The following is a 26,253-nucleotide window of genomic DNA, read 5'->3' as shown; positions in this document are numbered from 1 at the left end:
AGAGGCTGGAGGGGGGCAGGGGGCGTTTGCCTCCAGCTACAGTCGGGAAGTGACAGATGAGAGGACTGAGCCCCAGACAGTCCAGGGCCAGCGCGCAGACTGCGAACCGCCCACCCCCAAGACCTCCTGTCTCCCAGCCCACCTTCGCCCTGCATGTGGATTCATCTCTATGTGACTATAAATCAAACTGAAGGACAGAAGCGGCACAAGAAATGACTGGAGTGCGTTGCGCCCACAGCGCAGCTCTGGTGGCCGAGTTAATCCGGCTGCGCGGGGGAGCTTCGCCCAGAGCTCAGGGGTTGTCAGCGGCTGCGTCCGCGCTATTCTGCCTGCGGCAAACTCGCTCTCTTCTTTTTCACGATGACGGCGACATCGTTTTTCAGCCTCCGCAAGCTGGACTCCAGCACGTCTCCAAAGTCCTTTAACCTCTGTGCCTGTTGCTGTACGAACGGTCGAAGCATTTCATCTTCCTCCTGGAAATGAAGGAACGGGGGGAAAGGATAGCAGCCTCAGGGAGGTGCCCGGAAGTTCTGCCGACGAGCTTCGTGGGAAAGTTGCCGGCAGAGGTGGTGAGTCCCCTGGCGGCCTGTCCAGCGTGGGGAAGGCCGCCCGCCCGGCCTTCGGTTGCCGCTGCTGGAGAGAAGGGCTCATTCAGATCGGAATGACCCGCATGCCTTTAATACCGGGGGGAGTTCTGGGGTTTGCCAAGGACCGCGCAGGGGTGGGGGGTGGGGATGCGCCCGTCGGTAGCGGAGTGGGGGCTGCCTGCTGCGGGCCCCACCCCGGGGAGGCAGGTGCAGGGGCACGGGTGGGCCCGAGTGCCCGCGTGCGACAGTGGAGCGGAGGGTGACCGCGCTCACGAGCCGGGAGCGGGCAGAGGGCACCGAGCGTCCCTGCAGGTGGTTCCCGGATCACTAGTGAGATGGCAGCTGGGATACTTAGGCCATTGCTTCCAGTGTGTTTTCCATCCTGGTTTTCTCTTAAATGTCGTCGTTTATATTTTCTGAATACTACTCTGTGATGAAAAACAATACAAATGGGGTGTGGCTTTTTTTTTTTTTTTAGCCTTGTTTACAGTGTCTTTCCCCTCATCAGTTTTTCTTTCTCTGCAATTGTGAGAGACAGGCGCACACGAGAACCCTTAATGTGTTGAAGGGAATACACCTGCGCAACACAGACCTCCGCAGGTCACACCCTCTGTCCCCCAGGAACAACCACTACTAGCCTGACTTCCGTGATCATCATTTTCTTGTGCCACCTGGAATGCAGCCTGAACCGTATATTTTGCCCGTTTCCTGTCCATTTACGGAATCCTACTGGATGGTATCTTTGGTGGACTTGGAAGTCAGCGCTGACGGGTGGTGCTGAGATTCATCGACTGGCATGTGGCTAGGGTTCCCCGGTCCGGGATGGGGGGGTGCTTCCCTGACCTCTCTTCCGCTGGGGTTTTCCGGTGCCGGGTTGTTATGGAGGAGGGGGGATTAAGAGCAGCTGGGGCATACATGCCTGGGTTTCTGCAGAATTTTTCAGCCGGTCCCTCATCTGAACCACAGAATAGGAAATGATCCGAGGGGCTATTTTCTCAATTCTCTCAAGAATGGTGTATAACTAGAATCATCCCAGTACGTGGGAGACAAATCCGTGCATTGAGAGCCTAGTGAGGTGGTTCTCGGACTTCAGTTCCCAGGCAGAATCACCTGGAGGGCTCGTTAAAGCACGGACTCCTGGGCCTCACTCCAGGGCTCTGGTTTAGCAGGTCTGGCAGGGGCCCTGGGGTTTGGACCTCTAAGACCCCAGATGATTCTGGAGCTGCTAGGCAGGGGGACCACCCTCTGAGAACCACTGCTTGGGGGCCTTGGGGCCGAATCCTCTGCAGAACCAGCTGACTCTGCGAAGAGCTGAGTCGCAGGCTTCTAGGGTTGATGCATTTTCCCACTTTTATTAGGTAAGTGGCAAAAAAATTTTTTTTCTAAGTGGTCGAACCAATTGAAACTCCTCCCGGCAATGCGTGGGTTTCTGTTGCTTCATCCCATCATCACAGCTGGGTATTTTTAGACCTTTAAGTTTTGCCAGCATGGTGGGTTTATAATACCGTTTCACTGTGGTTTCAATTAGTGTTTCCCGAACTACTCAAGAGGTTAAGCACCCTTTGACGTGTCTATTGGCCTTTTTTTTTTTTTTTTCTTTTTTTTCTGTTGGGCTGTTTTTCTTTTTGGTTTGTGTAGTTCTTTGCTTTGGATCTTAGTTCATTACATGTTAAACGTGTTGTGTGTAAATAACCTTTCCTGGCCTCTTTTGCCTTTATTTTGGTATCTGGGCCAAAGTGTACCATTTAGTGCGGGTGCGTCTATCGGTGTTTCCCTTGACAGCCGGGTGTTTTGTCCTGTCCTGTCACCGCATGGTCATGATCATCTCTAGGCTTTTACCTTTTGCGGTTGAGTCCTTAGTTGTCACCTGAAATTGGTTTCTGGCTATAGTCTTAGGTAAGATTCCAATTTCATTTTGGAATGCATTTGTATGCATTTTTTTTTTTAATTTTTAAAGTTTATGTGTTTATTTTGAGAGAGAGAGTGGGAGGAAGAGAGAGGGGATTGCAGGCAGGCTCCACAGTGTCAGCACAGAGCCCAGCACGGGGCTCGAACTCACAAAACTGTGAGATCATGACCTGAGCTGAGATCAAGAGTCTGACGCTTAACCGACTGAGCCACCCAGGCGCCCCGGTGTGTATTCTTAATTCTAGCACCGTTTGTCGTAAAATCCACCCTTGCTGCCGTCACCGCAGTCCCTCATCGGTCACATAGCGTGTCTCTGGTCCTGGGTGAATCTATTTCCGGGCCTTCTGTCTTTCTCCTTTGGTTACCTTATCCGCACTGGGCTGATACTTTGCTGTCTGTTACCATAGCATTAAAGTAAGCCTTGGCATCAGGTCGGGCGAGGCTTCCTACGCTTGTGTTGGGTCTTGGCTGTTCTTTGCTTTCGCAATCCCATCTCAAGTATAGCATCATCTCGTCAGATCCCCTTACGTTTGGTTGGGTTACAGTGACTCTCGGGGACTCGAAAGAGTTGCAATTGTAAATCTTCCAAACTGTGGACACCTAGCACGTTTCCCCATTTATTTAGATCTTCGTTAACATCGCTCAAGCGAAGTTTAACATTTTCTCCATACCAGGCCATAGTTTTACGGGCTTTATAGCACAGTTTTATGTTAGCTATAGGCCTAAGTACTTCACGGATTTGATGCAATGATAAATGACATCTTTTACACAAGGCAGTGCTGTTGGATGCTGTTATATTCAAATGCAGTTAATTTTTTTTTTGACGTTCGCTTATTTATTGTGAGACAGGGGAGGGGCAGAGAGTGAGACAGAGAATCCCAAGCAGGCTCTGCACTGTCAGCCCAGAGCCTGTCACGGGGCTTGAGCCCACGGACCATGAGAGCACGACCTGTGCCAAAATCAAGAGTAAGACACTCAACCAAGTGAGCCACCCGGGCACCCCTCAAATGCAGTTAATGTTTTGTTTTTTTAATTTTAACGTTTATTTATTTTTGAGGAAGAGAGAGACGGAGCATGAACAGGGGAGGGGCAGAGAGAGAGGGAGACACAGAATCTGAAACAGGCTCCAGGCTCTGAGCGGTCAGCACAGAGCCCGACACGGGGCTCGAACTCACGGACCGTGAGATCATGACCTGAGCCGAAGTCAGATGCTTAACCGACCGAGCCACCCAGGCGCCCCAGTTAATGTTTAAATATTGATTTTCTTGGGGCACCTGGGTGGCTCAGTCAGTTAAGCGTCCAGCTTTGGCTCAGGTCACGATCTTGCGGTTTGTGAGTTCGAGCCCCACATCGGGCTCTGCGCTCACAGTGCAGAGCCTGCTTGGGATTCTCTCTCTGCCTCTCTCTCTGCCCCTCCCGTGCACGCTCTCTCTCTCTCAAAACAAAACAAATATATATGTGTGTGTGTGTGTGTGTGTGTGTGTATGATTTTCTTTCCGGCAACTTTGTCATCCTAGTAGTTAATTTATAAATTCTTCTGGAGTTTTAATTTGCATACACAGGTCATCTGAGAATAATAACAGAGGCAGCATGGGGGTAGTAGGAGAGAACATAGACTGTGGAGGGACCCTTGCTGGGTTTGGAGGTTGGTCCTGCTAGTCAACTGGTTGTGTCCTCACCCAAGTTACTTAACCTGTCTTGTGCCTTAGACCCGTCATTTGTAAAATAAGGCTAATGATGGTACCGACGACATCGGGCTGTGAGAATTGAGTAACTGTAAAGCACTTAGTAAGTGTTGTATAAACATATGCTCTTCTTGCTGTTACTTTTTCCCCTTTTCAACTTTATTCCCGTATTTCGTGCTCAAGTACAGCGTCACACAGAAGTCAAGTTGGCTAGCATCCCGGACTTCTTCCTGATGTAAAAGGAAAAAAGCATCCAGCGCTACACCATTAGGGATCATGCTTGCTCTGCGCTTAAGTCTGCCTTCCTCAGATTGAGGGATGTCCATTCTATTCCTAATACGCTAAGAGTTTTTATCATGGCAAGATGCTGAATTTTGTCACCTGCTTTTTCTGAATCTGTTGAAGTAACCTTGATTTTTCTCCTATCCTTTTTTAAAAAAATGCTTATTTATTTTAAGAGAGAGAGCGAGCACGTGAGCAGGGGAGGGGCAGAGAGAGAATCCCAAGCGGGCCTTGAACCCGCAAACGGTGTGCAAGATCATGTGTGACCTGAGCCCAAATCGAGAGTTAGGTGCTTAACGGACGGAGCCACCCGGGACACCTCCTCTAGCATTTTAGTGTGATGAATTGTATTTATTTGGTTTATAACAGTAAGCCAAATCTGTGTTTCTGGGATACTGTGTAAGTCATAAAGTCAATGAATATCACTACCTGGAATCAGCCAGCAGCGCACTTGAATAAAAAAGCAAGAGCAGAGACGGATGCCCAGGAGAGCAGCGGACACACTGTTCAGGCCTCCGCCTCCTCTTTTGTTGAACACACACATCCCCCAGCTCAAGAAATGCGGTTCTTTCCAGGGTGCCTGGGGGGCTCAGTCGGTGGAGCGACCGACTTCGGCTCAGGTCATGATCTCACGGTTCGTGCGTTCAAGCCCCGCATCGGGCTCTGTGCTGATGGCTCGGAGCCCGGAGCCCACTTCGGATTCTGTGTCTCCCTCTTTCTCTGCCCCTCCCCCACTCATGCTCTGTCTCTCTCTCTCTCTCTCTCTCTCTCAAAAATAAATATTAAAAAATTAAAAAGAAATGTAGTTCTTTCCAATGCCTAAATCTAATGGAAGAAGAACCCTGTTGCTCCCAGGATTCCGGTTACTTACAGGAGGTTTCTCTTGTCTCAGTCGGAGAAGCTGCCCTCTTGCCTGGTTCATGCTGTGGTAGAACAGCTTAAGGGCTTTGGCAAATTCTCTGTCGGAGCTGGCTGGCCGAGTGTACATTTGGTTCATCTCTCTGGCTGCTGGAGGGTGTGCTGCCGTCCAAGTTAGCTTCAGGGTGTTGGAAGGCTTATGTGCTGAGGCGGTGAGGAGACAGAACATTTATTTCAACATCTGCTCTCCCAAGTCTCTATGTACATATTTATTTTGGTGGCAATCTACACCAGCATTTATCAAGGACAGGTTGAGACACATCCAGGCAGAAGGGGAAAAAATTCTCAGATGTTTTTTTTTTTTTTTATGAAACAAGATATAGATCAACTCATTAAAAAGTAAATTTCTTTGAAATACAAATACACATCTCAGAGCTGAGTTGGTTAAGCATCCAACCTTAGCTCAGGTTACGATCTCACAGTTCGTGAGTTCAAGCCCCGCTTTGGGCTCTGTGCTGACAGCTTGGAGCCTAGAGCCTGCTGCAGATTCTGTGTCTCCCTCTCTCTCTGACCCTCCCCTGATCTCTCTTTCTCTCTCTCTCAAAAATAAACATAAATTAAAAAAAAATATATATATATATATAAATATACGTCTCAAACGTAGGAGTTTAGAGAGAAACTTAACAAGCAAGACTTACGTAGCCTCTCACCTTGTTGAGTAGAACCGACCTTCTCAAGTGATTGTTTGAGAAACACGTTTTCTTCTCTCAGGGCTCTGTTGGTGTCTCTGAGCAGCTCTGTCTCCTGCTCTAACTTGAGCAGCTTCATGTAGAGTTCTGATATCTGATTTGATGGCGTCTACAAAAAACATGTCAGGTTAGCCTTTCGCGGGGTTATCTGCATACCCTTTGGGACTGGCAGTTTTACCCCCCTAGATGGGGTGGGGGTGAGGGTGTGGTGAGCAGGGTTGAAGCCCCTGGGGGAACACAGGAGTAAATAAGGAAAACATTTGTTAAGTGGAAGGAACACCGATGATCCCTAAGCAGCTGTCACGTGCAATGCCCGTTTGAATGTCACATAAATGGGCACACCTGGCCTGGATCCATCAGAGTGGACATTTTCTTGGTGTCCACCATGACGTGGCCTTCACTTGTGACCATGAGGTCCGACTGAGAGCAGTCCAGCTGGGTGCAGCCTTCTGTAATGTGAGGGAGACACCATCAAGGAAAGAAACACCTCCAGGCCCAGTGTTGTGTGAAGAGATTTTTTTTAAATGTATGTTCCTTTGTTTATTTATTTATTTAGAGACAGAATACCAGCAAGGGAGGGGCAGAGAGAGAGAGAGGGAGAGAGAGAATCCCCAGCAGGCTCCGCACGGTCAGCGCAGAGCCCCACGCAGGGCTCGAACTCACGAACCGTGAGATCGTGACCTGAGCCGAAATCAAGAGTCAGACACTTAACCAACTGAGCCACCCAGGCGCCCCTACATGAAGAGGTTTAAGCCATTTAATCCCCTGTGGACTAGAGCCCAGGGACCCAGGAGAAGACCGCTCTGGGCTATTAAGACCCTGACCCCCTCCCTCCTCCACATCCTTGGCAACCCTAGATATATTGACGTGATATCTGATTGAAGAATGCATCGTGCCAAAGAGGAAGCAAACGTGGTACCTTGAAGACCCCATAAATCAACAATGAGAGCGTCTGTTTGTAAATAATTCAGAAACTCCTGAGATGCATTTAAGGCCGTAAATTGGACAGTTTCTTCTATTTGGGGATTCACCATTTTCCATACAGGCTTGGTATATAAAGTGCTTGAAAGGTCATAAATTCTGTACCTGAGAAAAGAACATAAAACAGCATTGCATGCCAGAAGGGACACATTTACAAAGAAATGGATCAGATGAGCCAAAGAATGATGGCTTGGCTTGGTTACTTGATACGAGACGACCTGAAATTGATCCTCGTGCTTGCCACCCCCCAACATCTCTGCTATTTAACACGAGTAGCACCACTACATGGACAGTATTAAATGTCTAGCAAAAAGGAAATGGATTTTGAGAAATACGTTCTACTTTGATCATCTAAAATTGTTAATTTTATTTATTTATATTTTTTTAGTGTTTATTTTTGAGACAGAGAGAGAAAGAGACAGAGTGTGAGCAGAGGAGGGGCAGAGAGAGGGGGAGACCCAGAATCCGAAGCAGGCTCCAGGCTCTGAGCTGTCAGCACGGAGCCCGATGCGGGGCTCGAACCCACGAACTGTGAGATCGTGACCTGAGCCCAAGTCGGACACTTAACCGACTGAGCCACCCAGGCGCCCCTAAAATTGTTAATATTCCACGTGAGGTGGTGTTTTGGGTTTTGTCCTTCAAAGTTTCCCTTGCTTTATTGCTTTCTCTCTTACCGTCTCTTAGCCTGACTAAGCCTATCTGGTGTTTCTTCCATATTGTGATAACAGTCCTTTCATTTCCAACTCAAAAAGACAAAAAACAAAAAACACAACAAAAAAACCATGATTCTATGTAGAGAGTACAGCTTCCCTTGATATTCTATCAGATAATTAGAATCTCTGACCACTGCTTCAATCACTGAGGATCAATAAACGTGGCTTTCAGTCCAGCAACCTAGAAGGATGTGGGACTTCTATTAACCGATGGGGAAATAGGCATTTTGGGGTTGAACAAGCAGAGAGACGTATGAAAATTTCGTGATGAACTCGTTTTTCAAGCGCCAGGAGAGACTCCCGCCCGCCAAGGCCCGCGAGGTGGGGGGTGTGTGCGCAGCCGGTACCCCATCTGAATGCCTCGCCCTGCGTCCTCCTTCAGCCACTTGACCCCAAGGCACCGCACGAGGCCAACCTGGAAGTCCATCCTCTTGCCCAGCAGCTCCGACGGGTCGATTACCACGTCCTCCTCACCGCACGCTCTGCGAACAGAGGAGGACAGGGCAGATCACAGGTCAGCCGGGGCCCGAGCAGGTGAGGGTCGTGTCGTCAAAGGGCACTCCTGAGACTCCTCAAGATATGGCCAGCTTCTCTGAAGAAAAGACGAGGAGCGTTGCCAGCCGTGGAGCGCGTTCACGCAACAGGCATTCAAGGAGCTCCCAGCCTCCTGGAGGAAGAGACCGCAACGTAACCGCCTCGTGTAATACGCGACCCAGCCCTGGAGCCCCGGACGGGTTCCCAGTGGGGTAGAGGATGCGGCCTCTCAAGGCGACCCTTTCCTTGGTGAGCTCTGCACAGTCCAGAGTCAACTCCAGGCCTACAGGTTCGCGAACCAGTTTGGACAGCTTTCCAACAGGGGGCGTCTGTCGCGTCAACCTCACATCAAGCCTATAAGCTAGAATGTGCCTTAGGAGTTTGCAACGAGAGAGAAACCGTCCGGCAGCCGAGAAGCCCGAGGTGGCCAAGTGACCAGAAAGTTGCTGAGACTCCCAGTAAAGACAGTGAGTCGATGGTCGGCTTGGTCTCTGGGTGCCAGGACCCCGCGGCCCTGAGCTGGTTCCCTCCTCAGAAAGACAGGGAGGCCGTCCCGGGTGCCTAAGAGCACCTCGCACCCAGACCAGACCCCCGCCTGCCCGCCTCTTTGCTTAGAATTGCTGAGAGACCTGGGCTTTTGTGAAAACGCTGTGGACTGCCCATGGCCTAGAGAGAGGGAAGAGAGGGGGTCCCTGAGAGGACGGTGAAGGGCAGTGTAGCAGAGTTATAGCAACGCCCGTCCCCACAGAAGGTCGGCGAACAACTCAGAAGGAGGCCACGTCAGGGAACGAAGACACCTCAGTCCCTGCCTTGAGGGAAGGGACAGAAAACCCATGGGAGCCTACACCACGGATAGAGAAGGGACGAGCTGGAAACTCTGCTTTCTTCCAGCCCTCGGGCCGCATCAGCGAGGACCTGAGATATTCCGGGCCCGCCGATTTGGCCGCCGTGGCAAAAATCAGATTTGCTGGGGCCAAATCGTGACTGAATGAGCTCTTCGGGAACACCGTGCTGACCAGCTCATCCAGGAGAGCGCAGGCGTGCTGGGAGTTTTCTGCCAGGACCGGGCCGGGCCGGGGGGACACCCACCGTCCCGCCGGGGAGCAGGGAGTCACGCAGACGTGCACCACGGCCTCTTCCTCCCCCTCGCAGTTCATGAACTCCACCTGCTCCTCCAGCTTCATGGAGTAGGCCAGCGACTGGAGCCAGATGTGGGCTGAGCCCAAGTGGACAACCTCGACAGGATCCCAGAAGGGGTCATCTTCCTGAGCCACGTGGCTGTCTTCTCCATCCAGAAAGCGCCGGTAAAGTTCCTCCATGAGAAATTTCCTGTTGATAAACTTGGCTTTTGACCAAATCCACACCTACGAGCACAAAGATAGGTCACCGGGATTGGATTTCACCTGTTCACAGTTCGTTCCCATGACTTTTCCCAGCATGCTTCCCCAGATGGGCCGGCTTTGGGGCACCCAGGACCCCCTAACACTCTCGTCAAGCCTAGCTTTGCGGTGAGGTCCTCCAGGAGTCCACGTTCGTTCCTGACCCACGGCTCCAGCATTTCTTGGGCTGCTGGGGCCTAATAACTTAGAGGAGATAACGAAGGGATCAAACAATACACTGTCCCAGGAGAGATGACGGTTTGGGACTCAGGGAACACAGAAGAGTGGCCCTCGAAGATGTCTGTGTCCCAGTCTCTGGAACCTGCCAACATGTTACCTTATGTGGAAAAGGGAATTATGGTTGTAGGTGGAATGAAGTTCGCTTATCAGCTGACCTTAAAATGGGGAGATTTGCTCACACTGTCTAGGTGGGTCCAGTGTAACCACGTGGACCTTTTTTTTTTTTTTTTTTTATATTTTTTTACATTTAGTTTTGAGAGGTAGAGAGAGTCAAAGCACAAGTCCGGGAGGGGCAGAGAGAGAAGGAGACACAGAATCCGGGGTGGGCTCCAGCTGTCAGCACAGAGCCCGACGCAGGGCTCGGACTCATAAACCATGAGATCGTGACCTGAGCCGAAGTCGGAGGCTCAACCGACTGAGCCACCCAGGCGCCCCCACATGGACCTTAACTGTGGAAGGGGGAGGCAGAAGAGATGGTCAGACGGCGACCGAAGGGGAGTCAGGGAGACGCCAAGTGGCTGACTTTGGAAATGGAGCACAATGGAGCCCAGGAAAGCGGGGGCCTCTGGAAGCTTCAAGAAGCAAGGAAACAGCTTCTCAGACCCTCAGGCCCCCAGAAAGGAAAGCTGTGCCAGCACCTCGCTTGTGGCACAGGGAGGCCCGGGCGGGGCCGTAAGGTGACAATGTGTGCGCTCACGCCCCCCCCCCCCCCGAGAACCTGCCCCTGTCTGTCCCTGAGTGAGGGACAGGGCTGCTGAGAGGACATACGGTGAGGTGATGGGGGCACAAGGAGCCAACCGATGTGTCGCTGTCCCTCTGAGTGTTACGTGCCTTCAAAGAAAAAGATCCCCCTCCAGACACTACAAAGACTTCGTTCTTTCCTTCTTTGCCTCGAGTGAAACCCGTCCTCTCCCCCGAGAGGCGGGGTAAAGACTGCGTGTGAACCTGACCCTGGCAGAGCACAGCACGAGCTCCAGCAGGTGGGTTTTTCAAGCCCTGAGGCTGGGGCACCAAGACGGTGGGAATGGCGTCCTCAGTCCGCTGCATCCTTCCTGGCGGACGGCGGGCCCTGGGCCCTGTGACAGCTCAGCGGGGCTCTGCGGACCGGCAGGGGGCTCTGCTGACCCTCCCGTCCCCCGCGGGGCCTCAGCCGAGCACGGAGACTCCCAGGCCGGAAGCCTGTTGCACAGACACCGCTGAGAAGTCAGGGCTGAGACCCTCCCGGTCCTCACAAGCCCCGGCTTGCTCCCGAATCGCCCCCGACGTGTCTCTCGTCGGTCACGTGAAGTGGCCTGGGGGGGGGGGGTCCCGTCTCCGCCCTGTGCGTGCACGGTCCAGCGGTCTAGGGCGAACATCTGCGAGGCGGACCGCCACAAAAGTGCCGAGGCTGCTGTTCGCCCTTCCCAGCCTCACACACGAAACCTCCCAGGAAGGGCCGAGGGACTGCCAGCATCTCCGAGGCCCCCGGGGAAGGCGTAACTTCATCCGGGGAGAGGCCACTGATCCACTCGGAAGGTAAAAACGGACAGCCTTGGAGATGACGGATCAGTAAGCTTAGTCTCTGCCCGAGGAAAGAGGAAAGCGAGCGACATCACCGTAAAAGCAATTACCGCGCAGCCCCTGAAAAGAGAACCTGGTTTCTGCTAATCATAGGAAAGGCTGAACGAGATCCTTTTCAATTCACCTTAAACTATAATGAGCAACGAAATACAGAGGAACATGAAATCTCCTTAAAACGAGGTCTGACAAGACAGTAGGAAATGGCCAAACCGAACCCTGGCGGGGCGCCTGGCCCCAGAGGCAAAGTACTGGGTCACCAGAGCTCCTTTGTCCTGATGGCTCCTTCCAGAAAACGCAAAAGACAAAATCATGGTCGCACACGCATTGAGGATTCAGCTCCAAAGGCCTCGTGGGACACGCGCAGAAGTCAAGGTCGACTTCCCAGGGTGGGGGTCTCCCAGGAGACCCTCCTGAGTCACGAGATGTGTCCCCCCAAACCGTACGTTGAAGCCTGACCCTCAGTGCGCTGGGACGAGGAGGCGGGGCCGTGAGGGTGGACGCCTCACGAATGCACTCATTGCCCTCATGAAAGAGGCCTCAGTGCTCCCCGGCCCCTAGCACCACGTGAGGACCCGGCGGGAAGGTGTCCTTCACCGGATACCAAATGTGCCTGTGCCACGACCTCTGCTCCCAGCCTCCAAGCTGTGGTGTTGCCGTAGCAACACGAAGGAACTGAGACCCCTCTGCCCTTTCACCCCACGCCAGGGGACACACGGGAGGCCACCTCGGCACCGGTCAGAGGAAGAGACCAGGCAGAAAGGGAGGGGCGCCCGGGTGGCTCAGTCGGTTGAGCGTCCGACCCTGGCTCAGGGCATGATCTCACGGTTCTTGAGTTCGAGCCCCGCGTCGGGCTCTGCACGGACAGTGCGGAGCCTGCTTGGGATCCTCTGCGGCCTCCTCTCTCTGCTCCTCCCTGGCTCGCACATGCTCAACCTGTCTCTCTCTCTCTTTCAAATAAACATTAAAAAAATATAAATAAATAAATGGAGAGTGGTGGTTGGGAGCGATCCCAGGGTTGGTGCCATGTGGGAGAGAGGACCAGGAGAGAAACGTGGGGGAGGCGGGGGGTCCATCCCAGAGTCTGTCCCCAGAGCCCAGCTCACACTGGGAACACGCAGTGCCTTCATGGGGTCTCCACAGGACAGTCTGTCCCCATGAGAGCCCTCAGAAACCCCGTCCCCAGAGGCATCCTCACCTCGCGGGTCCTTTGGTTGGTCACCTTCACCATGACCTCCTTCTGTAGCTCGTGGCCCCTGGAGTCTGAAGCCGCTAAATTCTTCACCTTCAGTTCCATTCTGAGTCCCTGTAAGGGGGACCCTTCTCGCTGAGCGCACAGCCCACACCGCCCTCGCCATTTCCTTCTCCTCCTCGCACCTTCCCAACACGCAGAAGTGTCTTGAACGTGTCCTGGGGATCGGATCCTGGGTCACCGGGGGGCCACCCCCTGCTCGGGTCTTCTCTGTGGCTAGAAGGCTTCAGGGTCCTGGACCCGGGGAAGCCCTTTCTGGAGGGCAACCCGGGAGGGGTGGCCTGGCAAGCAAGCATCGGTCTGGGAGCCTGGAGGGCCGTGGGGGCCTTGGTAGGCATGACGCTGGCGGCTGGGACTGCTGAGGCCTGGGGGTTGGCCTGGGTTCTGTCACTGGCTCACTGCGGGGTCCTGGGGGGAGCCCCTCACCTCTCCAGGCCCCGTGCCCTCGCCGGTACGGCAAAGCCGGCTGGGGCGGTGGGAGTGAGGGGCCGTGGACCCTGTTCCCTGAGGTCCTTCCGGACCCAGCGTTACTCCGTCTTCCAGCCCTTACCTTCTTCAGCTCTTCGCCCATTTGATTGGCTTCTGCCACCAGGGGCATCAGTCTGACATAGTCCTGGAACACCGCCAGCATGCCGGGGTCCGCTTTCCCATCGCCGTGGCTCGCAGCCCCTGGAAACCAGCAGGGTCCCGGTGAAGGTCGGTCACTGGTTCTGGGAGACTTGTCAGCCACGAAGGGGTTTATTTATATGCTTATGTACTCAGTTATTTGACGGTTCACCAAATGTCCACATGGGGCTCCTGGGTGGCTCGGTCGGTTGAGCATCTGACTTCGGCTCAGGTCATGATCTCACGGTTCGTGGTTTCGAGCCCCGCGTCGGGCTCTGTGCCGACAGCTCAGAGCCTGGAGCCTGCTTCGGATTCTGTGTCTCCCTCTCTCTCTGCCCCTCCCCAGCTCCTGTTCTGTCTCTTTCTCAAAAATCAACAAACGTTAAAAAAATTAAAGGTCCTAGCAGAGTCCCATGTAGGGATTCTGGTTCCCTAGGAGGATGTACCCGTGTGCACTCATTCAGCTATTGATTGGAGCCTGGACTCTGAGCTGTGAGATGCTTTGTAGAAGATTCGCAATTTAAAATGACTTTTGTCCAGTAGAAGATTATTGCCCCCAAAACCATCAACCAGCTTTGTCTCAGTCTTATTTCACTATTCTTCCCTCTTGTGCTTTACTGTTGAACCTTGGGAAATGCAGGGGTTAGGGCCCTGATGCCCCATACGGTCAAAAATCCATTCAACTTTTGAGTCCCCCAAAACATAACAACTAATAGCCTTCTGTTGGCCCAAAGACTTACCAATAAGCAGATGATTAACATATATTTTGTATGTTCTATGTATTATATACTTACAATAAAGTAAGCTGGAGAAAAGAAAATGTTAAAGTCATAAGAAAGAAAAAATACATTTATAGGACTGTGCTGTGTTTATAAAAAACAAAAGACCACCACAAGTGGACCCACACAGTTCAAACCCATGTTGTCTAAGGGTCAACTGTATCTATCGCCTTCTTCTCCGTTTATTAACAAAATAGTTTAATAAATCTTTGACATGTGCTCACTCTACAATATGGAAATCCTAATTTAACTTTCTAAACATTTCCCTTTGAAACAAGATGTTATTTTCTTAGGGAAAGTAGGAGAGCACACAGTGAAAGCAGTTGCTTTTAGATCAGCATGTGGAAAATGCTGGAAGGCAGGGCCCTGAGCTGCTCACCCAGCTTGTCCACACTCACTCCCTCCGCAGCTGCTCTCTCCAGCTGGAAGAAGTCATAGTCGAACCTGGTCAGGTCTTCACTGCCTCGCTCTGACGGAAACCCAATGTAGAGGTAGGCGCTGTTGGATCCCAGGATAATGCGGTCCTAGGGAGGAGACGGGAGGTTCAGCGGGAGCACGCTGCCCTCAGCAGGGGTGTGGCACCAGCCTGCTCCAGGGGGGACCAAGTCCCCATGGGCAGTCCAGCTGTGGTAAATCACAAACCCTGCACGAGGTCCCCAGAGAGGGAAGAGACCCCTGAATGCAGAGGAAGAGATTGACGTTTTGCTTTTGTGTGCATGCTTTCATTTATTTCTTCTTTTATCCCACACGGAGCTCCGACTCTCCATCAGACATTGTGGATCCCAGTGGGCACCAAACAGACCTGGGCCCTCCCCTCTAGGACTTTATAGACAGTGCAATAGCTTGAGAGAGATGCTTGAATGAAATGGGGGTGCTTCTGCAGAAGGTACAATATGGGTGCCTCACTTGCACTGGGGATCAGAGCGGTCCTCTCTCAAGGTGTGCTGTTTACGACTTCAAAGGTGGTCAGTTTCGGCAAGGCAGAGAGGGCTGCGGCCAAACAGAGCCAGGGGTGTTTTGAACAATCAGGAGAAGGTCCGTGTGACCTTCGTGCAGAGCAGTGAGGCGGGAGGTGGCGGGGAGATGAGGCAGCTCACACGGGGGCCCTGAAAGGGTGGCCACTGAGGATTTCCAGGAGGGCGTGGCCTAATCCAAATAGCTGGTCTAGAAGGCTCTCTGTGGTTACAGTGTGGAGAATGGGTTGAAGAGGGGCTTGGGCAGCAGGGTGGCTGGCGGGAGCCCCTGTGGTCATGGGGAGCCAGGCTGGGGTGTGTGGAGGAGACAGAGAGCCTAGTGTTTGCCAGGTGCCGCGTGGTCCCTCCCAATGGCAGATCTTTTAAGAAGTCTAAGATATCATGAAATGTCAGAGCTGGAAAGGGTGTTGGTGAACTTCTAGTTCACTCATCTCTGTTTTATTAAGTCCCGATGGGGGACCTGGGGGGCTCAGTCGGTTAAGGGTCCTACTCTTGATCTCGGCTCAGGTCGTGGTCTCTCGGTTTGTGGGTTTGAGCCCCACGTCGGGCTCTGTGCTGACAGCCCAGAGGCTACTTGGGATTCTCCCTCTGCTTCTCTCTCTCTGCCTCTCCCCTGCTTGCTTGCCCTCTTTCTCACTCTCTCAAGATAAATAAACTTAAAAGCAACGTATAGATGAATTCCTGAGGAGTGAAGTGGCTTTTGCCCAGGAACACACAGCGGGTTCATATCAGATCTCCCGACCCCAAGCTGTGACCCATGTCGGTCGTAGCAGGGGGACATGGGGTGGCTGGCGCCCCCACCCTGCCCGGTGCTTGCCACGGCGTGGAGGCCTGGGGCACCTCACGGGAACCCCTTCTCCTAGCTCTCCGGCGGGACTGCGGAAATTCTGCGGCCAGGCAGGAAAGCTTACCAAATGCTGCAGCTTTGTCTTGGTCACGATGGGCACCCCGTTAACGACAACTTTGCATTTGCTGTGTGGCGTGACCGTCACCTTCCCATCCGAATTTGTGAAGGAAGCGTGTTTATCTGAAATTCTAAAAAGACAAGAGGTCGTCTAGTAGCCAAAATAATCGTGACCGTAGCGCACACGGTTTTGGTGGTTGCTCCCCACTCGCACGCGTAAGTAAGACCTACGGATGCTGCGGGGTGGCCGGAAGCGGCTCAAGGGGGTCGGGGTAGATGGGAGCCGGAGAAGGACAACAAAGCGATTCTCGTAGCCACAGTACCAGCACCCGCTGAGGGCCGACAGCTACAAGGAGCCCGCATAGGCAGGGTCATCGCTGGGGTCCTCCAAGACTCACGGGCCGCAAGACTGAGTGGTGGGGAAATGGAAAGAAAGATGTTTCAGAGGGATGCTGGGACAGGTGACCAGTGCTGACAGATAATAATGTACATGCCACAGAGAAGGTCAGAGCGGTGTCTGGGTCTCCATGATACAACGGCAGACTTTATATGCTAAAGACTGGGGGACAGATGTCAGAAGTGTCAGATTGGCGGCCCCCTAGACATCATCCGGCTGCCCTGAGTGACCAGCTTCCTAACTGTTCTAGAATGTTCCTAGACTCCTTGGCTGCTGTGGAAGGCTCTGGGTGTTGAGACACTTGTCCGTCCATATCCCTTGTGTGCGTGGGGCCCAGGGATGCCGTGGGAAAGGCTATACCCTCAGCTCATCTGGAGTTCAGCTGTCTACAGGTCCCCACTGGAAGTGTCTGGAAAGGGAGATGAGGGGAATTCCCAGGAAGAGTCAGGAGAAGGGGCCCAGAGGCTGGCGGTGCAGGGGGAAGCCATGTCAGCTGGCCCCCCGGTCAGCGCAGGCCCCCTCCCCTCCCGTCCCTGTGCTTTGGCGCAGGAGGGCTGAGGTACGTCAGGGGGACTGGTCGGCAAGCTGATTGAGCCTACGGGCTGGAAATCTGTGGGCGGTCAGGACACCCTGGAACTGGGGAGAAGAGCAGAGAGGCCACGGAGGTAGGAGACGGCTGTGAGTTCGTGAGAACCGCCATAGGGTGCCACAGGGCCTCCTCTCGCAGAAGGGGTCACCCAAAGCCTGGGCCTTCCCTTCGTCCAGTTGGTGAGGGCTCTGAGGGCGGAGATCTGAGGATGCTATTGCTTTTGGTGGTTAAGACCACGAAGGACGTGGGCGCCTTGTGGTGGGCTCTCTCTTCACTGTCTTCATTTGCTGGCCTCGTCCACTTGTGTCTCCTTGTGCCGAGTCACTATACGAGGGTCTAGCAACGGGCCTTCCCTTCCTCCAGACGTCAGAGCCCAGGAAGCAAAGTGAGTGCGGTGGGAAGGATTTCAGCGGAAGCAGGAAAGCCCTTCCTTCCAGAAGCCCCGAGCGGGTCCCTGAGGACGGCCTGGGAATTTGTCCTGCAGGGTTTGTGGCCCCACCCGGCGAGGCCCAGACAAATGTTGAGAACCTCCCGCGGAATGAGTGGTCACAATTCGTGGACGAAGACGGTTCACGTCAACTTACCCCAAACCTTGAAGGTGGATGGCATTTGAAGCGGCCCGACCGGCATCACATGAGCCTTGAAAAGAATTAAGATAATTTCTTTTCAAACTTTGTCAGGATTCGACCTTAACAAGCGAACGTGTCTGATGCTTGGGTAGGGCCGTTGCCTCTCCAAGAGGATCGTGTGAAGGGATTTTGCTGCTGGGATTTTCAGTCGTAAGTACCTGGACACCGCCCGCCCTTACGGATGGTTGTTTTACTTTCTGCCCTTTTTTTGTGGGCTGCCTAACTTTTTACCAGTTCCACCTTACTCGTGGGGATTCTGGAGGAAGAAACTGTCGAGTCTGGGCTTAGGAGATGTGCTGCAGCCCGGCCACAGGGAAGGTCCTGGTCTGTGCAGTGACGGACCCAGACAGCACCGAGAGCACCACGCCAGCTCCCTCCGGGGGCCACCCCACACCCGGGCCCTACCTCCATCCAGTGCAAGCCCTCTCCCGTCCGGGCGTGCCCAGGGCCAGGGTGCGGAAAGCCTCGTGTTACTACAGTACCGATGCTGTTTTGCAATGGCTGAATAGATAAACAAAATGTGGTATACCTATATAACAGAATATTATTCAGCCTTAAAGAGGAAGGAAATTCTGGGGTGCCTGGGTGGCTCTGTCAGTTAAGCGTCCAGCTCTTGGTTTCGGCTCAGGTCATGATGTCACAGTTGATGGGCTCAAGTCTCACGTCAGGCTCTGTGCTTAGAGGGCGGAACCTGCTTGGGATTTTCTCTCTCTCCCTCTCTCTGCTCCACTTGTGCTCGCTCACTCTCTCTCGAATAAAATAAACTTGAAATAAGAAGGATATTCTGACACCTGCTGACAACATAGATGGGCCTTGAGGATACTATGCTGAGTGAGATATGCTAGTCACAGAAGGACAAATACCGTGTGACTCCAATGACGCGGGATGCCTAGAGTAGTTACATTTGTAGAGACAGGAGGTAGGACAGAAGTAGAACGGAGGGTGCCTGGGGCTGGGGGAGCTGGTGTTGAATGGGGACGGATGTCGGTTTGGGAAGAAGGAAAGGTTCTGGGATTGGGTGGGGGTGATGGTGGCACAATGGTGTGAATGTGCTGATGGCCCTGAGCCGTCTACTTAAAAATAGCTGGCATGGTGGGGTGCCTGGGTGGCTCAGCCGGCTGAGTGTCTGTCTTCGGCTCAGGTCACGATCTCACAGTCTGTGAGTTCGAGCCCCATGTCGGACTCTGGGCTGACAGCTCGGAGCCTGGAGCCTGCTTCGGGTTCTGTGTCTCCCTCGCTTTCTGCCCCTCCCCTGCTCATGCTCTGTCTGTCTCTCTCTCTCAGGGATGAATAAACATTTTTTAAAAAATTTTTAAAAAAAGCTAGGATGGTGAATTTTATGTTCCACCTATTTACCGCAAAAAGAAAGATTCAAAAGAGAAAGAAACACAAAGCAAGAAGCCTGAGCAGGTCCAGTGTGGGTCTGGAGGGGTGAGTACCAGCCTGAATGAAATACTTGAGGACCCCCGTGAGCTGCGGGTCCTCGTTGACGTTGAGAAGGTGAGGGAGGGTCTTCATTATCCACTGCTCCTGGGGGAGAGACGGGAGTCCTGTCACCACACAGGGCCAGCACGTTCAAGGCGGTAGCATTCCTTTCCTATCCATGTCCTACCAAAGCCACTTGTCTGTGCGTCCTGTCAGATCGTTTAGGAAAGCCCAGTGGGACTGGGATGGGAGGCCCTGCTCACAGCGCGGGTGAGACCCCACCCGCGGCGGGTCAGCCGAGGGGCCTGAGCTCATCTGGACGGGACTGTTGCAAAGCGTGGCCAGTTTCCGTCTCTGTCCCCCCTTCTACCTTGACTTCTACCCCACTATTTTCTTCAGGTCCCCCCGCGTCCCAGCCGTCCTGGTGCCCCATCGGGTGCCTCACCTGGGTCCCCCTTCCCACTAAACCCGCTACCCTACATCGCAGGCTCCCCCAGACTAGCTCACTAGCTCAGGTCCTGCAGGCTAGCTCACTGGTGACCCGATGTTGGTGATCAAATGTGGCACATGCCATATACCCTGTCCGGGTTACCCGAGTGTGTCTCATCCCTCAACCCGGTATTGGTGGTCTTGAACTTATAGAGGATTGACGGCCAATCAGAACTGGAGTAAATTGTTCAGGCACAAGAAAGCTTTTCAGTCTTGAAATTCTGATAACGAGTAAGGGGGATAAGAGTCTTTTCCATTGCTCCTGTCCTTACTTCTAGAATCCTTGGACCCTAACGCGTCCTGGCCTCCTGGTGTCACAGGCCCCCGGCCCCACTGCGCTCCCCCCGCCTGAGGCTCACTTCCATCTCAGGCTTCCCGAGCCTTTCGGGAGCCAGTCTGGGTCTCTGCCGCCACTCCGGAAGTGCTCCAAGGCTGGCCCACGACTTGGGGTCTGTGCAGAGCTGTGGCTTTGGGGAGTCAGGTCATGGCGGGAGGACGCTGTGGATGGGGGGCCCAGAGAGCATCTCCCCGACCCGAGTACAAAACTCGCATCACAGCCCACGTATGCTCCCGCAGATACTACGGTTCAGGGTCACGCCGTATGGTCCCCGGAAGACGGTGCACAGTCCTCGAATTCTCCCCAAACTGTAATTATCAGCAGCCTTGACTCATCAAGGCCTCTCGACTTCCTTCTGCCTCACGCCCCGCCCTCCTCTCCCCTAGCGCCACCAGCGGCATCGGCAGAAGTCATTTGTCACTTAATCACATGCCACATCTCATGTGTTACCCATTCACGGGGGGGGGGGGGAGCCACCCCGATGATCCACCGGACTCCAGCCCAGGCGGCCGTGCGCACGTGGGAAGAGTGTGAGGCTCCCTGCCAGGTGTGGGCCTCGGCAGGTGGATGGAAGGAAGCTCACCTTGGCCACGGCCACGTGGTGCTGTCGCCACTCTTCCCGAGCCTGCTCCAGCTGGCGCGCCCAGGGCCCGGCTTCTGCCAGCGGGTGGGCCGGCTGCTCTGGAAGGAGGGAGGGGGCTTAAGCAGCGGATCTGCTGTGTCGAGGGTGAGGAGCAGAATAACTATAGTAGAAGACTACAGAATAACCATAGAATTCTATAGAAGACTATAGAATAACTATGATAGAAGATTACAGAATAACTATAGTCTTCTATAGAATAACCATAGAATTCTATAGAAGACTATAGAATAACTATGATAGAAGAGTCAGGTTGACTCTGTTCTCAGCCGAAGCCAGGGATGCTGGGCGGAGCGGGAAACTGAGCTGCGCTCACGGGTGAAGAAGTCACCGGTCGTTTCTACAGAGGGTGCTGTCGTTTTAATGCATTGGAACGTAGAGCAAGAAGGCCTTTTAGGGGAGGAGGCACGACGCTCCGTACTTTCTGTTTCGTTGTGCGGGCATGTGAGAGTGTTCTGTTTTATACCCTGGTTACTGGTCATTCCTACAAGGCCAGGGGACTCACAGCATCGCAGGCTCATGAACATATTTTGTGTCTGCGCTTATTACGCACGGCGGGCATTCGATGCTTACATCCGTCCAGCTCGCGACGACACGAACTTTGGGGCTAAGCGAGGCCACCATACCTGGACGGGCCGCAGGCGCTGCCTCTAACATGGGAAGGGCTTTGTCATGAAGTCCCAGCGAGTTGGGATGCGGGAGCCTGCAGGGGTGCCCACAGAGCCTCTGTCCCCACCCCCCCCCCCCCCGGGCAGCCTGGTTTGGGGCGGGACGTGCTGCCAGTACCCGAGAGCCCCTCTGGAACGAGGGAGCCCAGCTGGCGGGGGGCACGGGGGCCGGGCCGCTTGGTGACTGGAGCTCACGCTCCCTGAACCAGCCCTGAGCGCCAGAGGTTTGGACCTCCTGGCATTGTTCTTTTCGCTTTAAACCACTTCCACCGATTTTACTTCGGCAGTTTTACAATTTGCCCTTTTCTTGTTCATCCCGTTTTAAGTTATTAACGGGCGCCAAGTTGTAGGCACCTCCCTCCATGCTGCCAAACTGAAATCCTAGGCCTTCCTTCAAAGCAGTGGTTCTGGGGCACCGTGGAGTCAGCCGGGGCGCTGCCCCCAGAAGTCACGGTCAGTGGGCCTGGTGACGCTCACCAGGTGACTGTGATGTGCTGCCTCTGAGGCCTCTGGAGATTCAAGCATCATGCAACTGCGTGAGGCCATCAGCCCAGCGAACGTCAAAATGGCCACCGTGCAAACCTGGGAAGGACAGAGTGGCCTCGGCAGAAACGACGGCTTCAAAGTAAAAATGGCGATAAAAATGAGACTAAAATGATCATTCAAAACGGGCAGGGCCACTTAACTGCAAGCGAATCTGCATTTGTCTCCAAATGAAGTATTTTCTCCCGAGGCCGGGGCCTAAATGTCCCCAGAGGGTGCCCCTGGCCTGTGCCAGGCTCCGGCGATTCCAAGCAGGGGTTCCCCACCTCCCCGCCGAGCCCCAGGCTGAGCCTGCAGCCGGTCCCTCCCTCCATCCCACTTCCGGCCTTCCTGCTGCTGGCCTGGACCAGCATTGCTCCTGACTCAGTTTACCTGCCATTCCGGAATTCCCGCGTACGAGCAGCGCTCTGTCGTTCTCTGCCTTTGACTCTCTCATCAGCGTCGAGGTGTTGACCACGGCTCTGTTCCGGATCTTTTTAGCCCTTCCATGTGCAAAGATGAACATGCACTCAGTCCCGGACCCCTTTGGGGAGCACTGGCCAGAAACCGGCCAAGTGGGACCTTTCGGCCCAGGCGACTCCAGATGCCAGCAGGCTGGGCGCCAGTGAACGGTGAAGGCCGAAAGGGACTTTAGTGATGTCCACGGTTGAAATAAACACGACCAGCCCCGCCGGACCCACAACCTGGCCCCGACGCGACCCGGGCCCTGAACCCACTCGCCCATCGGCCGACTCCGCTAGTGGAAACATCTATGCGTCGTTGCTGACAGGCGTAACCCCACCCTGGAGGCTGTCAGCGGGTGTTCCGGGCTGGAAAGGGCACCTAGGGGTCACCTGTTTCCCTGCCTTCTAGTGTCCCAGAGAAAATACGAGATGCCCCCGAGCACTGCACGGGGCATACTTCTGCCCACACATTATTTACTTGCTCTTCGCCTGCTATTCAGGTTTAACCCGGAGCCTGTGTTTTGTGTCTGCTAACTGCGGCCGCCTTACTCCTTTCGTTGAGGAAACGGGGTTTTCAGGGCTTGCCCCGGGGTCACACAGCCCGTGGCAGCTCCGGGCTCAGAGCCCGGGACTCTGGGCTACTGTTTTCTCCTTCCTCTGCAGCCCTAGTCTCTCAACGGGAAATCTGCTCACGACAGATTTGCGTCTGATAAGCAGAGAGACCGAACTGACGGAAAGATCCGAGCTCGCGCTGCAGATGCTGAAAGAAACATCTAACGGTGTAAAACGATACGGAGGCTGCACCGTTGCAGAGCCTGCTGGCACGTGTCCCTAAAATGCCAGGGCTCCCTGCCAGGGACAGGGCCAAAGGGAAGCCCACTGCTCGGTGGTGCAGTGACAGCCACCGTCTCGGAGCGTTCAGCACGTGTCAGAACCTTGCCGGGAACGGGCTCGTGCAGGATCTGTTGTGTTCTTCCCCCCCCCCAACTCTGATGAGAAGTCACCTCCCTCGACATGGGACAGAGCTGAGGGTTAGGGAGGTACGGCGTGTCGCCCAAGGTCACACGGCTGGTGGGGCCAGATTCTGACCCACACGCAAGCCCGTAGACCTGACCAGGGACGTGTCACGGTAGGTGGCAGTTTCCTTTCACACGCCAGCTCCAGCTTCCTGGGACCAGGCCCGAGGATTCCAGGTTCCTGTCCGAACCCGGCGGGTGGGCCTCAGGGTGGATTCCGGACTCTGCCATGCAAAGGGAAAGGGTGGTGGCAGCATGTGGCTTTTACCCTGCTTAGAGGTCCCCTCTGCCTGCACCCTTATCTTTTTCAAAAGGGTCAGGAGAGAGGCACCTGAGTGGCTCAGTCAGTTAAGCATCCGACTTTGGCTCGGGTCATGGTCTCGCGATTCGTGGGTTCGAGCCCCACGTCGGGCTCTGTGCTGACAGCTCAGAGCCCGGAGCCTGCTTCGGATTCTGTGTCTCCCTCTCTCTCTCTCTCTCTCTCTCTCTCTCTCTCTCTCTCTGTCTCTCCCCCGCTTGTGCTCTGCCTCTTTCTCAAAAAATAATAAATAAACAGTTAAAAAAATTTTTAAAAAGGGTCAGGAGAAGTAGGATCCAGATGCCTGGAACGTGTCCCGGCGGCAGCCTCGTGCCGGGGCTGAGTATGCAGGCTCACCTCCCTGGCCCCCTGGACGGAAGGAAGCTGGCAGGGAGAGCCCTCCCCGCCCCTGGAAAGAGGAGCCTAGACCGTCAGGCCACCCCAAGAGTAGAACCCGTGTGCACGGGGCCTGGGCAAAGGAGACCAAAGCCAAGGAAAGTGTGGACCCGGAGGCTGGGCGATAGCCCAGGGAAGTGCCTCACATGTGCATGTCTTCACCTATTGGCATAAACGTCCCCTGCCTGCCCCCGCACACCACCCATGTGCCATGTGACAAGGGAGAAACACGTGAATGGGCAGCTATGTGGCAGGAAAATACAGGAAGAAGGATTCCAAGCATGGGATCGGCCCCCAGGCTTCCCCCATCGATGGGAAACCGCGGGGCCTCTCCCATGCAGAATAGGGGTGACATTAGGGCCTGAGTCCCCAGTTCTGTCTCCTTTTGTTTATTTCTTCCCACCTCTCTCTCACACAAATCATTCTGTTCTGCCTTCTCCTGACCTCTCCCCCCAACTGCCAGCCCGTTGCGTAGAGGGGGACCAGAAGAATCTGACTTAGAACCCCTAGGGATACTACGTATCCACAAACGTACCTTTCGGCGTATCTTAACGTGGATAAAGTTTCCTCGTAGCAGATGTCAGCGGGACTTATGGCCGCTATCTGTAAAAGAACATCCCTTTCAGATTTTGTAATTTTAGACGGATTTGTCGTTGCGGATACGCTAAGGTTCATAGCATTTCTTGTCATTTACGGTATTGTTCGAACTTTGCAACTCAGAAGGCGCAGACACACATTGATAGCACGTGCTCACCCCACGTGTGCCACATACACACGTGACCTCTGCAGCGCACAGACACCGCAGATTCAGGACACAGACACCACAATTTCACAACACACACACACACACACACACACACACACACACAGACACACACACACACACTGAGGCCCGGAGAAAAACCATGTGTTCGAGATCTGTCTGATAATCGCTGGCAGAGCTGGGCCTGGAGCCGGGCCTGACTTACTCTCAGGCCCTTGTCCTCAGGAGTAAGTCCCCAGAAGATGCATGGGGATTCAAGTGACCGTTGAATGTTGGCCTTGCAGATTCTCTCTTCTTTCTGCTTTCTGAGAGGACCAGTGACCCCGCCCCCCGCCCCCTAACCTCCTCTCCACCACATATTTTTCTGTTAAAGCGTGGTAGTGCCCCAGACGGGACGTTAGCCTGCAGGCCTGAAAGGCTCCTCTCTCACAGGCACACCCCTGCTCAGACCTGTTACATCTGATTTTGTAGTCTTACATTCAGAGCATCTAATGGGCCTTCTTTTATCCCAGGTCCTCAGGGGGAGCAGGGAAGGTCCCATGAGGCCAACAGGCCAGCTTCAAAATGAAATATTTGTAGATTCTTAGGCAAGATTAAATAGTAAAGAGTAAAGATTGTGTTTTGTTGTGAATTTGGGAAAGAGTGCACAGGGCAGGCCCAGCGGTGAGCAGTTTTCTCCTAACCGGGACAGCAGGCCGGAGGCCAGTATGAACCTGCCGGCAGAATGTGCCAGTCTGTTCCTTTTCGCACCTGGAGCTGAAGAGCAGAGAGTCCCGATTTTAACACATCCCACATTGTACCCCCTTGGCAAATATGCGATACTAAGAGTCTGGAGTCTTTGCTGAGATGACACGATTTAGCTACTCTCCAGGTTCAACAGCTGCCTGGTGTCTCACATGGTCAAATTGATTTCCGGTCTTGCCACGAAATGACCACCGATTTAGAATAGTATGACGTTATCAGTGTTATTTTAAAATGTGTACTAATTTTTTCCTGGCAATAATAGTGGTGTACGTTCCTTATAAAGAATCTGAGGGGCGCCTGGGTGGCGCAGTCGGTTAAGCGTCCGACTTCAGCCAGGTCACGATCTCGCTGTCCGTGAGTTCGAGCCCCGCGTCAGGCTCTGGGCTGATGGCTCGGAGCCTGGAGCCTGTTTCCGATTCTGTGTCTCCCTCTCTCTCTGCCCCTCCCCCGTTCATGCTCTGTCTCTCTCTGTCCCAAAAATAAAAATAAAAAAACGTTGAAAAAAAATTAAAAAAAAAAAAAAAGAATCTGAAACCTACAGAAATGAATAAAAAATTAAAATTGGCGGTATTTGAACACTGTAGCGGAAAGAGTCTCAGGAGTCTTGACGTACGTAAGAATGTGTGACGTGAATGCAAAATGTGGCATCGTGGTACAGTGAGCGTGATTTTAATAATAACAGTGACAACAACACAATAGCTAAATCAGTCTGCTGTGTTGTAAGAAAGTCACTTTACCAAAGTGGTTCTGCTGTTCCCGCCCAGAGCTGGCTGGAGAAGTTTGGTCAGGACAGAATCTCTGTAGGGAATGTGCAAGACTTTCTTCCCCGTGGCTGCATCAGCCAGAGCACTGGATGAAAAAGAAACATCAGATTTAAAAAAATATATA

At 53.6% G+C, this 26,253-nt stretch overlaps 1 protein-coding gene across 1 annotated transcript in view; it reads right to left on the bottom strand.

Annotated features, from left to right (window-relative positions):
- Positions 1–257: 257 nt before the first annotated feature.
- LOC122212184 (kinesin-like protein KIF28P) overlaps positions 258–26,253 on the bottom strand; it is a 73,679-nt gene continuing 47,683 nt past the window's right edge. Inside the window, exons 7-21 of the mRNA XM_042925902.1 lie at positions 26,103–26,214; positions 24,394–24,461; positions 22,103–22,187; positions 19,006–19,115; positions 15,996–16,119; positions 14,490–14,634; positions 13,276–13,394; positions 12,672–12,779; positions 9,387–9,661; positions 8,111–8,245; positions 6,989–7,155; positions 6,412–6,518; positions 6,031–6,178; positions 5,334–5,524; positions 258–473 (exon numbers count right to left, since the gene is read on the bottom strand). Of these exons, the coding sequence (XP_042781836.1) occupies positions 321–473; positions 5,334–5,524; positions 6,031–6,178; positions 6,412–6,518; positions 6,989–7,155; positions 8,111–8,245; positions 9,387–9,661; positions 12,672–12,779; positions 13,276–13,394; positions 14,490–14,634; positions 15,996–16,119; positions 19,006–19,115; positions 22,103–22,187; positions 24,394–24,461; positions 26,103–26,214 (2,047 nt within the window). The 3' untranslated portion in view covers positions 258–320. The remainder of the gene's footprint in view (positions 474–5,333; positions 5,525–6,030; positions 6,179–6,411; positions 6,519–6,988; positions 7,156–8,110; positions 8,246–9,386; positions 9,662–12,671; positions 12,780–13,275; positions 13,395–14,489; positions 14,635–15,995; positions 16,120–19,005; positions 19,116–22,102; positions 22,188–24,393; positions 24,462–26,102; positions 26,215–26,253) is intronic.

The sequence above is a fragment of the Panthera leo genome, chromosome F3 (genome assembly GCF_018350215.1).
Source record: "Panthera leo isolate Ple1 chromosome F3, P.leo_Ple1_pat1.1, whole genome shotgun sequence".
Taxonomy (NCBI): domain Eukaryota; kingdom Metazoa; phylum Chordata; class Mammalia; order Carnivora; family Felidae; genus Panthera; species Panthera leo.
The sequence above is the reverse complement of the archived record's forward strand: the minus strand, read 5'-3'. Positions and strand labels throughout refer to the sequence as shown.